Consider the following 16,763-nt stretch of genomic DNA (forward strand, 5'->3'; position numbering starts at 1 on the left):
CAAATACATCAGATTTCCTATAACTCTTGAGTATTCAAGTTGTGAAACTCCATTACCCTTATTCAACTGTTTGAAAACAGTTGTTACCGAACAGATTTGTTGTTCCTTTGCTGTTTGGAATACAAACCAAAGTAATTATTCCAAGTGCATGAATTATTGCAACTTGGAGGCGCATGGATACTGAGGGAACTAGGTGAACTATAGGTTTAGTTGCTTGGTCTAAACTATACGAAGTTGGTTTAGATTTTGTGCAACGGCTTAATTCTGAGAGTATTCAATTCTGGACAAGGTCTCGTGTTTTTCTGTATTTTCGGTTTCCTCGTTAACAAAATCTTGCTGTGTTATTTACTTTTATTTTCTGCAATTATAATTTTTTATTATAATTTTTAAAGTAAATTACACAACCTTAATTCCTAATTACTTGATAGCAATCCTATAGTGTTTGGTTAAATCTGAGCCTATTATCAAGCAATCATACTTCTTTGTTGTATTGTCTCGATCTTATATCCATAGACGATCACACAAAGTGTGTACTGATTAGTTGTATTCTCTCGACTCAGTCCATAGACAATCACTTTTGGAGAAAGAACTTATAGGTGGAAAAGGTTTAGATTAAGGTATATTTTGGTACCCTCGTCTTTTCAAGGGACAAAACTCTAATATGCGTGGTTTGGGGTAATTTGTTAATTACTCAATAAATAAGATAAAAATGTCAAATTCACACTCCTTAGAGGAGTTTCCACAAAGATGGATCCTAAGTAAATATTGTACTTTCACAGACTAGTTGACATTCTCCAAGATATCGGAAGAGACATAATACCATAAATGCTAAGAATCGATGGAATTTAGTACCAAATATATTTTTGCATTTATGATATAAATATCTCATTATGATAAAGAAAATCTGAAAGATATAAATGAATAAGATAATTTATAAGAAAGAAAATCAGACACAAAAGAAAATCATACATTAAATAAACGAGTACAGTCATACCAACGGAAAACCATACACGTATACATAATCTTATGATTAATCTTCTCCATCAGTCGTATTGCATTCCTGTATTTTATTGATTAAAATGCCGAAATTTACCAAGTTTAAATGTTGGATTCTCATATTAATAATATCCTTTAATGAAGGATTAATTGAAGGAAGAATGAATATGAAAGCGGTAAACAAAGCAATAATCAAAACCATTAAGGTGAGTAATATTTTTAAGTTAATGCATATATTTAATATCATGATTATTGAAATATTTATGCATACATACTCATCTCGTTGATTTTTTTTTCTTGTAGGTCGGACACGTAGAGACCATTGATTGTTATGATATTTACAGACAACCTAGTCTTAACCATCCTTTGCTTTGTAATCATACGATACAGGTTTATTAACTATTTTTACAAACTTTTTCTTATTGTATATACAAACTCTTAATAAATTACTTAATTTTTGTTTTCATGCAACAGATGAGACCAACGTTGAACCCAAAAGGAACAAAAGCAGACATTTCGGGAACACTTGAACTTACACAAACTTGGCATAAGTACGGATCATGTCCTGAAGGAACTATCCCTATTCGGAGAAAAGGAAAAAATTATAATCCCACAATTTTGCGCAAACATCATTATGCAAGATTATCACCTTTTAAGACTCTTGTTGCATCAAAATCAAACAACACTATAGATAACTATAATCTCCATGAGGTATAAAAAGTCACATATCATTGCTATTATTTTTTATTTTCAATATGTATAAATATGTGGTTGTAGTGATTAAGATATGTATTCTTACAGTACGCTGTAATTGGGGTGCTCGGTAATTTTCTTGGAGCGCAAGCAAAAATAAATATTTGGACACCATTTACTGAAGCACATGAAATGAGTATATCCCAAATTTGGGTTTTTTCTGGTGAAGACAAAGATCTCAATACTGTTGAAGCTGGATGGCATGTAAGTTATTCTTCCATATGATATTAAATTGAATTTATAAAAAATTTTGGGGCATAATAGTTTTCAAATTTACTTTTAATTAGGTGTACAAGGACATGTATGGTGACGACCAGACCAGATTTTTCATATACTGGACAGTAAGTATTCCCTTTTGTTATATAAAATGGCATGGTAATGACAATGTCTTTGAAGGACATCAATTATTATTTATTATTATTTTCTTAATAAGATCAAATCATTTAATTGTTACTATTTCTTGTTAGATGGACGGATACAGATCGGGTTGCTACAATCTCCTTTGCGATGGTTTTGTGCAAACAACGTCAAATATCTCCCTTGGTTGCAATTTCACAGAGGTATCTACTTTCAATGGTGACCAAAAAGATGCCACCTTCAGTATTCAAAAGGTATGAAAGTAGAAGTCATCAAATATTCATACCCATTATCAACTTAGATCCAAAAATAAACATTGAATAACTTGGCAGGACCAAAGTAGTGGAAACTGGTGGGTAAAATTACAAGGTATTTCAGTCGGTTATTATCCAAGCGCTCTGTTCAAAGAATTATCAAGAACAGCAACAAAAGTAGAATGGGGAGGAGAAATCGTTAATTTAAAAAATGAAGGACAACATACTTCGACTCAAATGGGTAGCGGCCATTTCCCTTCTGAAGGTGGTTTGAAGACATCGAGTTATTTTAATTGGGTTCAAGTATTTGATGAAAATAACATGATCAAGGACCCTGAAAATGTTAGGAAAATAGCTACGAATCCAAACTGCTATAATTTGAAAATTGACAACGAACATTATGGTACAAATGGTTATGGTTTTTATTATGGAGGTCCCGGTTATAATGATAAATGCCAATAATTAAATATATATAGCCCTTTTGTCCCATAAAAAGTGAAGCTTTTCCTTTTTAAAAGTGTATGGTTTGGTGATAAAGTTTATTTAATAAGAGGACTTTTATTTATTATTAGAAAATGGATTTCAAAATATTAAATTAACAAATTTTTGATATATCTCAATTATTGTGTTTTTTTTTGGTGAAAGTACTTTCAAGATATCAAAATCGTACAAGACGAGCCCAAACTAAGAAGTTCGTTAACGTCTTTTTCGATCACAAAGTTAGAGATGATGGGTTGATCTTAGGAGAGAGAAGCATAAAATGTTGGAAAATCATAGTGCAGTGAGTTTTGCAGTATGGAGTTGTTGAAATACGATGTAAAGGTTATACTTGTTAACGGAAGTCTGATTATAAATTGAATAATCTGACCATTTGATAAAGTCACTTTACTTATAATTCTAGTGAATACGCTGATTTCTCGTAGGTTGAGGTTATAAAGAAGGGGAGGAGTGATGGTCGTGGAGGTAGTGGTGAAGTCATGAAAGATGGTATATCCACCACTCCATCCTTGTTTTCATTTCTCTTAACCGTCCTAGTATTTGTCACCTTCTCGTCACTGATTTTTTTTTCACATCATACGTTGTTGTAAACCGCCACACAGATACCCAATAGGAATCCCCACATTTGACATATGTATCTCATATAAAAATGGCGAAGTCATGGACTACTACTATTTTGGTTAAGTCAAGAAACTAACCGCTAAATTAGTCACAAACATCTTCGTCTCATCGTTTGTGATTCCACAATATCTTGTTTCGTTAATCGATTAATATTATTGTGAGGTGATTGATAATATTAGGTTGTTCTTCGGGAATATAAATCCGGTTTATCAATTTGTTCCTGTTCACCTTGATTTATCAAAAGGCGGAACAAAACTCGTAGGTTTATCTGTGGGAGACCAATTTATCTATTCAATAGACTTTTCTATGTGATACATATTTGTCTATCAAGTCTTCGACTTTGGTTCGTAGCAACTCTTAGTTGTGGCTGAGATCAACTAAGGGAATCAGGTGCACAGAATCCGGCGTGGTTCAAGAGGCGTAAGGAACGCGACTGTACCTTGATCAGTGTGAGATTGATTAGGTCTCAACTACATTCCAGTCCAAAGTTAGCTTGTAGTAGGCTAGTGTCTGTAGCGGCTAAATACAGTGTGGTGTTCCAATCTGAACTACGTCCCGGGGTTTTTCTGCATTTATTGTTTCCTCGTTAACAAAATTTCTGGTATCTGTGTTATTTCTTTTCCGCATTATATTTGTTTATATAATAGAAATATCACAGGTTGTGCGTTGAGATCAATCAGTTCTTTATCCGACCTTTGGGTTGTCGAGCAAATTGATTGACAACTTAACATTGGTCTTTGGTACGGTACCATTCATTTCTCTATATTCAATTAGGCTCACAAATTCATATTTGATTGATTGCGGATTGAATTTACAAATTGAGATATAAACTCTTTGATATACACTTTTCTTAGGTTTGAGTCTAAATGTCTAGTTGATTCTCTTGAAAGTATATTGGAGTTTGTCCATACATATTGCTAATCGAAATATTGGGTGAGGTTGTTAGACCCCCGCTTTTTCACATAGTTTTTTCATGAGCAAATCTTTATTGTGATGGATACTCTTCCTGATGTTGATTCCTCCTTGCTATCAGTTTTTTGAGTTTGTTCCATACCAAAGGGTGAAGTCCTCACATATGTCTTTCATTAGCTAAAGTTTCTGAAATAAAGAGGATATTTGGCTTGTGTAAAGAGATTATATCTTTTAAGTGTTGTATTGTGGTTGGGTTATTGGTGCCCTGGTAATTCCAATCCAAAATGTTCATGTTTAAAAGTAGGGAATGGAACTGGATGTGGAGAGGAGTTGAAAGCGCAATTGAGATAAAGTTGATATGGATGAGAGGTTTGGAAAGATGCCGATTATAACCAAAGGGTGATATAAAGATTATATAGATGGGTTTGCTAATGAGCTTTAGAAAAAATTATCTAAAAAGATTTTGGGCTTGTAAAAGGTTGGAGATATAAGGGATAAAAGGAATAGGTTCAGCACAAATATGTGGCTTGTGAGATCGAAAAAGAGTTTAGTAACATTGTTGAGAATGAGGAAAAACAGATTGAAGATGGTAAAGGATTCTAATAACTGAAGTAGGTGATAAAAGTAGATCCTCATTAATTCAACCATACCAACAATAGATCCTCCTTAGCATTTTTGGGCTATTTGGTGTCGTACTTTTGCTGCCAAGTAAACCACCCTGCAAAAATAGAACTCCATAAATTGCTTCACAGATTTGACCCAAAACCATTTCTATTCTGAATTCTTCATGATGTATACTATTCACTATACTATATATGTATATATATATATATATATATATATATAAAAAGATTATTGATTTTGAATGAATTTTATGTATCTCACTATCACTTGTAATAGAATATAGCTGAATCCTCGTAAATGATATTCCTGCGATCTTCACTCATGTCACTCTGCAGCTCTTGAAAAAATTCCTTCGGCATTTCTCGTAAATGTAATTTCTCAATTGTATCAAGATGTTCAATCCCCAGGGGCAAAACTTTCAATTCTTCGCATCGAATGAGATGCAAAAACGAATACGAAATAATCCCTCATCAATGATTACACCATTAAGTCGTGCTAGTTTACATAAGTTAAGTTTTTTTGAGTTTAGGAAAGAACCCTACATGAAATTATAGTAGCTCATCTTCATGTATTTTTTTGCTAATAGATTCATTTGAAGTGCATGGAGCAATGAAAAATATTTGTGTATTTTTGTTTGTATTCCCATGCATTGGCATATCCTTCATGGTAAGTTTATTTAATGAGCCTTAGCCCCATCCCCCTCGATGCATTACTAACTATCTCCTTGGACTAACCTTTCGTCAAAAAGTCTGCGATATTCTCCTTGGATTTTACCCATTCAATGGAAATAACGCCTTTTGAGATTAGTTCTTTTAGGGTATCATGTCTTCTACGAATATGTATAGACTTCCAGTTATAGTAGTTGTTTTTAGCCTTAGATATAGCATCTTGATTATCACAATGTATAGATATAGCTGGCACAGGCCTATGCTAGAGAGGAATGTCTTCTAAAAAGCATCTTAGCCAAGTGGCTTCCTATCCTTCTTTATCTAACGCAATAAACTCGTATTCCATGGTGGATTGAGCTATACAATTCTGTTTAGAACTCTTCCAAGAAACAGCCCAACCTGCTAGAATCAAAACATATCCACTTGTAGACTTAGACTCCTTTGAGTCTGATATCAAGTTTGCATCATAAAATCCCTCAAGGACGGCAAGGTACCTTTCATAATTTAAACAAAAGGTAAAAGTGTATTTCAAATACCTCAACACTTTAGAAAGTGTATTCCAATGTTCCTGCCCTGGATTACAAGTATACCTACTTAACCTACTCACATCATAAGCAATGTCTGGCCTAGTACAGTTCATCAAATACATCATACTTCATATAACTCGTGAGTATTCAAGTTGTGAAACTCCATTACCCTTATTCAACTGTTTGAAAACAGTTGTTACCGAACAGATTTGTTGTTCCTTTGCTGTTTGGAATGCGAACTAAAGGAATTATTCCAAGTGCATGACTTATTGCAACTTGGAGTCGCATGGATACTGAGGAAACTAGGTGAACTATAGGTTTATTTGCTTGGTTTAAACTATACAAAGTTGGTTTAGATTTTGTGCAACTGCTTAATTCTGAGAGTATTCAATTCTGGACAAGGTCTCGGGGTTTTTCTGTATTTTCGGTTTCCTCGTTAACAAAATCTTGCTGTGTTATTTACTTTTATTTTCCGCAATTATAATTTTTTTATTATAATTTAAAGTAAATTACACAACGTTAATTCATAATTACTTGATAGCAATCCTATAGTGTTTGGTTAAATCTGAGCCTATTATCAAGTAATCATACTTCTTTGTTGTATTGTCTCGATCTTATATCCATAGACGATCGCACAAAGTGTGTACTGATTAGTTGTATTCTCTCGACTCAGTCCATAGACAATCACTTTTGGAGAAAGGACTTATAGGTGGAAAAGGTTTAGATTAAGGTATATTTTGGTACCCTCGTTTTTTCAAGGTACGAAACTCTAATATGCGTGGTTTGGGGTAATTTGTTAATTACTCAATAAATAAGATAAAAATGTAAAATTCACACTCCTTAGAGGAGTTTCCACAAAGATGGATCCTAAGTAAATATTGTACTTTCACAGACTAGTTGACATTCTCCAAGATATCGGAAGAGACATAATCCCATAAATGCTAAGAATCGATGGAATTTAGTACCAAATATATTTTTGCATTTATGATATAGATATCTCATTATGATAAAGAAAGTCTGAAAGATATAAATGAATAAGATAATTTATAAGAAAGAAAATCAGACATAAAAAAAATCATACATTAAATAAACGATTACGGTCATACCAACGGAAAACCATACACATATACATAATCTTATGATTAATCTTCTCCATCAGTCGTATTGCATTCCTGTATTTTATTGATTAAAATGCCGAAATTTACCGAGTTTAAATGTTGGATTCTCATATTAATAATATCCGTTAATGAAGGATTAATTGAAGGAAGAATGAATATGAAAGCGGTAAACAAAGCAATAATCAAAACCATTAAGGTGAGTAATATTTTTAAGTTAATGCATATATTTAATATCATGATTATTGAAATATTTATGCATACATACTTATCTCGTTGATTTTTTTTCTTGTAGGTCGGACACGTAGAGACCATTGATTGTTATGATATTTACAGACAACCTAGTATTAACCATCCTGTTGATGAGTCCTAAAAAGTACATATTTCTATATCTTTTTGTTGGCATTTAACTCATCTTTTGTGCATTAATTCTACATTTTATCCCATATTCTGTATTTTCTTTGTTTTCAAGAATAAATATTTTTCTTACTTAATTTTGCATTTTTAGGTAATAAATAAAGTCTGGATGACTTGCGGAGCGGAAAAGAGCTGAAGAGTAGTGAAAAGCCGGAAGAAATTACGCAAGGAAGCCGCAAAGAATGGTGCGCACAAGACCAAAAAGCTAGGAATGGGCTCAAGAAGGAAGAATTGTTCTTAAAGAAGATATGGGCTTGGCATACCCAAGGCCCAAAACCCTTACCCAAACCCATTTTCTATATCCATACCCGCCTCCATTCTCAGCCGTTAGATTGGATCCATCTCATCATCCAATGGTCGCTTCTTCATCGTGCATCAAAATCTGAAGTCCCTGCAAAACACCATAGTGCCTAAATTCCAAGCCTTCAGATTAGATCACATTTAGATCCTACGGTCGCTTCTTTGCCTGTGCATCAAATCTCGATACTTCCGCTTAACACTACATCACCTAACTCCATCTGGTGTCGTTAATTTTGTTGTATTGTATAATCCAACGATCTCTGCAGGATCCACTTCATCTCACCGTCAGATTGATCTTTCATCTCCACATCCCACGGTCGAGATTCGCCAAACATCAAAAATCCTTATCCTCGCTCAACACCCTAGCACCTAAGTTTATATCCCACAAAACAAACAACCCCTAGCCAGAACCTAATCGAGCTCACCCCGTCTGCAACCACCATACCCTGCCGCACCACCATCACCACCACCTTCTTCCCTGTCGTCACCAACCCTCCTGCAACAGCCACCAAACCACCACCATACCACTCTGTACAACATCACCCCATCTCCCTAGAACCTAATTGTTCCACCTAACCCCCAACTGTATCTCACTGACCTAGATTAGGGTTTGTTGGAACAACTAGGTTTAGGGCATGAGAAGCACGGAGAGGAGCAGGAGGCGAAGTACAAGCATGGGTCGAAGTGAGGGAGCAATTATCAGAGAAATTAGGTAAAAAAATTGTGTAACCCTAATTTTACTGTTTTAGGGGATTTTTTGGGGAAGAACATATGGAACCCTAATTCATATTTTTGGGTATAAATAGAGGGGGTGTTGTATGTGTAGGGGGTGTTCTTGGTTAGCCGAGATACCCCCTACTTGGGTTAATTTCAGTTTAATTTCAATGTCCTGTTAATTTCAGTTTAATTCCAATTTTAGTTTCAGTTCAATATTCTAGTTCAACTTCAATTCCAGTTGTTAATTAGTTTCAATATGTTCTAACTTCATATGCTAGGGGCTAGATGATACTCTTGAATTGTATGCTAGGTTAATCCATGATCATGTTAATTGTTCTTGTAGTGCTTAAATGTCATAGGACTGATAATATCTACCTGAGTGAATGCATCTGTGATCAGTTGTGCTGTAAGAAGACAACTGATTCTAGGGGTGAAAGAATGATGGTAGCTAAGAATTCAGTCCATTTGAAGGACTGTGTTTAACTGTCTTAGGGTGATAGATAGCTTCTTGAACAACAAGCCTGTGATCAGCTGTGCTGTAAGAAGACAGCTGATGCTAGGGGCAAGTGAGTAAAGATTAGCCAAGAAAATCATCCATTATGATCTTCCCTGAAATGAAACAAGAACAATGATTTGAGTAGGTACTGCCTTAGCTTAGGATCAAGTAGTGGATTCAAAGACCCTAGTACCTTCACTCTTAACTTCACTGCCTTTGGCTCACTGCCACTGAATTTTCTTTGTTTCTTTGTCTCTTAACTTCACTGCCTGTCACTAGCTCAGCTATCTAGGAAACTTCAATACACCCCAAGTCTCTGTGGAATGATCCCTTGCTTACTTTCTATACTAAAACTTGGCCTTGTATACTTGCAAGAGTTTTTGTGTGTTTTCCAAACCACACCAAGTTTTTGGCGCCGCTGCCGGGGACTTGGCTGTGTTGTGTTGAATTTTTTCTGGGCTGTTTTTGCATGTTAGTTCATTTGCATCATTGCATACTCTTTTGCATATTGTTTCATTCTAGCATACTCATCATGCATTGCATTCTTGCATTTTAGTGTAACTTGCTGTTTTAGTAGCTGCTGTGTAGTGCAGCTGAATTTCTTAGCTTCTAGCAAGAAACTTACTTCTCTTCTGAAACCAACATGTGCACTGCCTTGCTGCTTGCTGAAACTCCTGTTGGGCTGTTACTGTTAGGCATTGTTGCTGCACTGAACTGGTGCTGTTTCTCTTGCTTGTAGGTGCTGTTGGAGCTGGTGCTAAGAGAAGCTGCCTGACCCTGGTGCAGCTGCTGTTGCTGCTGAATTGCTCCTGTTGCTGAAGCTGTTGCCCCTCCTGAGACTTGCTTGCCAAGAACTGCTGCCTGAAGCCTTCCTGCTAACTGCTGCTGCCCTCTGCTGTGGCCCTGTGAACCTGCAAAGCCTGCTGTTGTGCTGTTGCTGCTGCTGCTGATCTGCTCCTGCTGCTAGGCCTGACTGGGCTGTAAGCTGCTGCAGCTGATGAAAGACCAAAGCCCAACTGGGCCTTGAGTGTTGAAGCCAAAGCTTAGGATGATCCAAAGCCCAACTGGGCTTTTGCAACCAAACTGAGCAGCTGGGCTGTGCTTAAGCAAGTAAGCCTAAACCCATTAAGAGAACCCAACCTGTGGGCTTCCATTTTTAATTTGTGGGCTTGTAATAATTTTTTCCATTTTTTCTGTTGGGCTTGTAATCTTAATTACTTGTGGGCTTGTTTGTTTAATTGCTTGTGGGCTTGTGATGTTAGACTGATTTGGGCCTGTAGTTTTAAATTAGAAAAACTGAACTTTTGAAAGCCCAACTGGGCCTCCGACCAAACAAGCAACAGTTAGGCTATTTCAAAAGCTACATTGGGCTTCAGTTTGCATACACATTGTAGGCTTAGTTCACCTTCCCTTGACAAAGCAATTTCTCCCACCACAGTGGGCTTATCCCCATAAAAACCAAATGTTTCCCATCAAAAACCAAATGTTTTTCATTCCCATAAAAACCAAATTTTTCCCAAAAATCCAAACCCATTAAAAACCAAATTTTGGGCTTTGTAATATAGTTACTTAGCTTTTGAGCCCAATCATGTCTAGATCTTGGTCTACAGTTGGGGAATACAACAAATCCCTTAGAGAACTTGCGTGTGGACATACTTCACGTTATGAACCTCCCATAGACCATGATGTCAATAGTCATAGGAATTATTATGGACATTTTCAAAGTCCCGAGCCTCAATACTTGAACCCTAATGACTATTCACACATGCATCATTCGCCACAACGTGAAAATGAACATTTTGCTAGTGCCTCACCCACACAATCATCACTGATCGATCAATTAGAAGCTCGAATCGCAGCTTTAGAAATGCAATCACATGAGGAATCTCTCACATCTAAGTTTCTTAGGCAACCTGAAATCTATGCATGTCCCGCATGTGATGGCTTAGACCACACTATTGCGAATTGCTATATTTTCCATGAATTTAGGCGGACTGGAGAAATTCCAAGGTTTGTAGAACCTACAGATTATTATGATGGTGGTTATTGGGACCATAATCAACCTTTTCAAGGTTGCGATCAACCATTTATAGACCCTAACGACCATGCACCCATGTATCAATCACCACAAGGGGAGGACGAACAATTTCACATGAGCCCTTGTATGCAATCTATAATGGAAAACATCAATCTCCTCAAACAAAACACTGCTAGTTTAGAAATGCATACATTGAATGATCATAGCAGCATTTTTATCCCTAATGAAATTAATTATCAAAATAGTGTTTTTAACCCTACTCATGATAGTCATATTGAACATGAACCTAATCTAGAGGTAAATGAGTGGAATAGAAACACTATAGTTTTTAGGGAAGGACACTCTTGTTTTGTTGAGGATGATAATAATTATGATATTATATTAGAAGAACATGTCTATACTGATGATGTTGTGGAACCTTTGGGTTCAAATACATTAGGCTTCTCTGCCCAGACCTTAATGAATGATATCTCTTCTAGTATTCCATATGATGTTTCCATTGAATTGCCGATGCATGAGGACAAATCTGTTGATGATGTTGATGATTCTGATTGTGAACTTGCTAATTTGATTGATGATTGTGAGCATGATGTGACATGTGTAGATGATTTAGGAGATTTTGATTTGATTGATAATGACGTGCCTATTCTCCTACATGAGTCACAATCTGATGGCCTTCCACCCAACCTAGATTTGGTTTGTACCAATATTGTAAAACCAATTTTTCTGAGAATGCCTAATCTAGGTTTGGAACTGTGTGCTTCCCAAGTCCTCTTGGACATCTTGCATTTAAATATAATATCTTGGAGGAACCACAGTTGGAAATTGCATGTTTGCCCGTCCATACAGTTCACTTTGAGTTAGATCTTGTGCATGATGAACCCCCAAAACTGCGCGATTTTGTTTTCAAAATTGTATCTTCTGTAAAATCCAGGTTTGGGGGTAGCTCATTTGGTTTCACAGCTTCACGTGCTTTTCTTTCATGTGTGAAGTTGTTGAAACCGCTACACTTTGTCTTTTGGGTTGATCCTCAACTCTTTAGACTTTTGGTGTATGGTGAATTTTTTGTATATAATCCAGTAGATAAATTTTAAAACTTTTTGGTTTCTTTTGTATATATTTTTGCTAATCCAATATATCTAAGTTGAAAATGTTGGATTCTAGCCGGTGAATAATGGAGTTCGTTTGTTTTCGACGAATCGGGTATTCTCTCCTTTTACTCTACTCAGCATGTCCTCTTCATATGTTGCATTATAATTTTGTTATTTTGAAACATTGAGGACAATGTTTAGTTTAGGTTTGGGGGTATGGAATGATACTGATAATATGCTATAATTGAAAACGAACTCCTTCTTTTGAAAAAATCGAAAAATTCAAAAAAATTAAAAAAAAAAATTGAAAAAAACATAAAAATGGAGCTCATTTACCTTGAAATGTTGACTCTTGTGCAAATGTATTTTTTTGGAGTCTTAGTCTAGATATTTAGGCACCCTGATTCTAGCACAATTCACATAGTGATAAGAAATTTGCACGCGCACGATCTACCAATACATGTATGGCCTCGATCTTCAAGGTGTTTGATAGGAAGTTACGATTGCCAATCACTTTAGAATACTGAACGAAACTTGACTAGCTTGTTCTTTGGTTGGTTGGGATAGAAGGTGGAGGTTACATTAAGAAAGACAACCATCGAATTTAACTGGGTGCATCAAAAAGGGCTACCTCTTGCAAAGTGTCATGTAATTTTTGTTTCTTTTGTTATGTATCAAAAGTGTTTCCTTATCTTAAAAAAAAAAAAAAAAAAAAAAAAAAAAACGATGTATATATTCAGAAAAAAAAAAAAAAAAAAAAAAAATCAGAAAAATACAAAAAATCAAGTATTTATCAATTCCATCATCTCTTGTTCCAAAAATAAAAAGAGAATAGTCAATGTAAATAAGAGTCATGTAAAGAGTCATCTTGTTGTTTTTGTAATAAGCAAGGAGGGTGTATGCCATTGATGTACAACGCGAGTAATTGTGAAATACCTCCAACTCATTCACAATTCTCGTAAAGTCCGGACAGCTAGCTAGATTTCGACCTCAGTTCTTAGCCTGAGAAACTATCTCTTGGTGATTAGTAGTCATAACTTCAGATCTTTCTTTACACATGTGTAGATACACTTTACACTCTTATCACATGTCTTTTTTTGTTATCAGTGCTAGGATTGTGCCTTCGATAGCTAGATTGACATCTCCATTTTGCTGTGAGCTTAAACTGTTTTGCACATGTCACGTTTGATTGAATCTGAGCTTATATTTTGTCCTTAGGTTTTGTAGGCACACCTCTGGTAAACCTTCACGAGACTTCAACTCGTCCACTAGGGACACTTAGTGGTTTAAAAGGCTTAGTGCATACGCTAAATGCATTCGAGAGACCAGCGACAGTGGTATAGTTAGGATTTCCTTAGTTTTGTTTTACTTGAGGACAAGTAAAATTCAGGTTTGGGGGTATTTGATGAGTCCTAAAAAGTACATATTTCTATATCTTTTTGTTGGCATTTAACTCATCTTTTGTGCATTAATTCTACATTTTATCCCATATTCTGTATTTTCTTTGTTTTCAAGAATAAATATTTTTCTTACTTAATTTTGCATTTTTAGGTAATAAATAAAGTCTGGATGACTTGCGGAGCGGAAAAGAGCTGAAGAGTAGTGAAAAGCCGGAAGAAATTACGCAAGGAAGCCGCAAAGAATGGTGCGCACAAGACCAAAAAGCTAGGAATGGGCTCAAGAAGGAAGAATTGTTCTTAAAGAAGATATGGGCTTGGCATACCCAAGGCCCAAAACCCTTACCCAAACCCATTTTCTATATCCATACCCGCCTCCATTCTCAGCCGTTAGATTGGATCCATCTCATCATCCAATGGTCGCTTCTTCATCGTGCATCAAAATCTGAAGTCCCTGCAAAACACCATAGTGCCTAAATTCCAAGCCTTCAGATTAGATCACATTTAGATCCTACGGTCGCTTCTTTGCCTGTGCATCAAATATCGATACTTCCGCTTAACACTACAACACCTAACTCCATCTGGTGTCGTTAATTTTGTTGTATTGTATAATCCAACGATCTCTGCAGGATCCACTTCATCTCACCGTCAGATTGATCTTTCATCTCCACATCCCACGGTCGAGATTCGCCAAACATCAAAAATCCTTATCCTCGCTCAACACCCTAGCACCTAAGTTTATATCCCACAAAACAAACAACCCCTAGCCAGAACCTAATCGAGCTCACCCCGTCTGCAACCACCATACCCTGCCGCACCACCATCACCACCACCTTCTTCCCTGTCGTCACCAACCCTCCTGCAACAGCCACCAAACCACCACCATACCACTCTGTACAACATCACCCCATCTCCCTAGAACCTAATTGTTCCACCTAACCCCCAACTGTATCTCACTGACCTAGATTAGGGTTTGTTGGAACAACTAGGTTTAGGGCATGAGAAGCACGGAGAGGAGCAGGAGGCGAAGTACAAGCATGGGTCGAAGTGAGGGAGCAATTATCAGAGAAATTAGGTAAAAAAATTGTGTAACCCTAATTTTACTGTTTTAGGGGATTTTTTGGGGAAGAACATATGGAACCCTAATTCATATTTTTGGGTATAAATAGAGGGGGTGTTGTATGTGTAGGGGGTGTTCTTGGTTAGCCGAGATACCCCCTACTTGGGTTAATTTCAGTTTAATTTCAATGTCCTGTTAATTTCAGTTTAATTCCAATTTTAGTTTCAGTTCAATGTTCTAGTTCAACTTCAATTCCAGTTGTTAATTAGTTTCAATATGTTTTAACTTCATATGCTAGGGGCTAGATGATACTCTTGAATTGTATGCTAGGTTAATCCATGATCATGTTAATTGTTCTTGTAGTGCTTAAATGTCATAGGACTGATAATATCTACCTGAGTGAATGCATCTGTGATCAGTTGTGCTGTAAGAAGACAACTGATTCTAGGGGTGAAAGAATGATGGTAGCTAAGAATTCAGTCCATTTGAAGGACTGTGTTTAACTGTCTTAGGGTGATAGATAGCTTCTTGAACAACAAGCCTGTGATCAGCTGTGCTGTAAGAAGACAGCTGATGCTAGGGGCAAGTGAGTAAAGATTAGCCAAGAAAATCATCCATTATGATCTTCCCTGAAATGAAACAAGAACAATGATTTGAGTAGGTACTGCCTTAGCTTAGGATCAAGTAGTGGATTCAAAGACCCTAGTACCTTCACTCTTAACTTCACTGCCTTTGGCTCACTGCCACTGAATTTTCTTTGTTTCTTTGTCTCTTAACTTCACTGCCTGTCACTAGCTCAGCTATCTAGGAAACTTCAATACACCCCAAGTCTCTGTGGAATGATCCCTTGCTTACTTTCTATACTAAAACTTGGCCTTGTATACTTGCAAGAGTTTTTGTGTGTTTTCCAAACCACACCACCTTTGCTTTGTAATCATACGATACAGGTTTATTAACTATTTTTACAAACTTTTTCTTATTATATATACAAACTCTTAATAAATTACTTAAGTTTTGTTTTCATGCAACACATGAGACCAACGTTGAACCCAAAAGGAACAAAAGCAGACATTTCGGGAACACTTGAACTTACACAAACTTGGCATAAGTACGGATCATGTCCTGAAGGAACTATCCCTATTCGGAGAAAAGGAAAAATTATAATCCCACAATTTTGCGCAAACATCATTATGCAAGATTATCACCTTTTAAGACTCTTGTTACATCAAAATCAAACAACACTATAGATAACTATAATCTCCATGAGGTATACAAAATCACATATCATTGTTATTATTTTTTATTTTCAATATGTATAAATATGTGGTTGTAGTGATTAAGATATGTATTCTTACAGTACGCTGTAATTGGGGTGCTCGGTAATTTTCTTGGAGCGCAAGCAAAAATAAATATTTGGACACCGTTTACTGAAGCACATGAAATGAGTATATCCCAAATTTGGGTTTTTTCTGGTGAAGACAAAGATCTCAATACTGTTGAAGCTGGATGGCATGTAAGTTATTCTTCCATATGATATTAAAATGAATTTATAAAATTTTTTGGGGCACAATAGTTTTCAAATTTACTTTTAATTAGGTGTACAAGGACATGTATGGTGACGACCAGACCAGATTTTTCATATACTGGACAGTAAGTATTCCCTTTTGTTATATAAAATGACCTGGTAATGACAATGTCTTCGAAGGACATCAATTATTTTTTATTATTATTTTCTTAATAAGATCAAATCATTTAATTGTTACTATTTCTTGTTAGATGGACAGATACAGATCGGGTTGCTACAATCTCCTTTGCGATGGTTTTGTGCAAACAACGTCAAATATCTCCCTTGGTCCAATTTCACAGAGGTATCTACTTTCAATGGTGACCAAAAAGATGCCACCTTCAGTATTCAAAAGGTA

General features: G+C 36.0%; 2 protein-coding genes across 2 annotated transcripts; both read left to right on the plus strand.

The window, feature by feature from the left end:
- The first annotated feature begins 1,079 nt into the window (after positions 1-1,079).
- On the plus strand, positions 1,080-2,930 carry LOC113308894. Its single transcript, XM_026557348.1, has 7 exons — positions 1,080-1,202; positions 1,300-1,386; positions 1,471-1,707; positions 1,798-1,953; positions 2,037-2,090; positions 2,217-2,360; positions 2,439-2,930. Exons 1-7 carry the CDS (start codon positions 1,080-1,082, stop codon positions 2,820-2,822), a joined length of 1,185 nt encoding a protein of 394 aa, XP_026413133.1. The 3' UTR covers positions 2,823-2,930.
- A 190-nt stretch (positions 2,931-3,120) lies between these two features.
- On the plus strand, positions 3,121-16,521 carry LOC113313110. Its single transcript, XM_026561830.1, has 6 exons — positions 3,121-3,141; positions 3,284-3,347; positions 9,995-10,046; positions 15,970-16,108; positions 16,199-16,354; positions 16,438-16,521. The coding sequence occupies exons 1-6, from the start codon at positions 3,121-3,123 to the stop codon at positions 16,519-16,521; spliced, it is 516 nt and encodes a 171-aa protein (XP_026417615.1).
- Positions 16,522-16,763: the final 242 nt, after the last annotated feature.

Source organism: Papaver somniferum, chromosome 9 (genome assembly GCF_003573695.1).
Source record: "Papaver somniferum cultivar HN1 chromosome 9, ASM357369v1, whole genome shotgun sequence".
Classification (NCBI taxonomy): domain Eukaryota; kingdom Viridiplantae; phylum Streptophyta; class Magnoliopsida; order Ranunculales; family Papaveraceae; genus Papaver; species Papaver somniferum.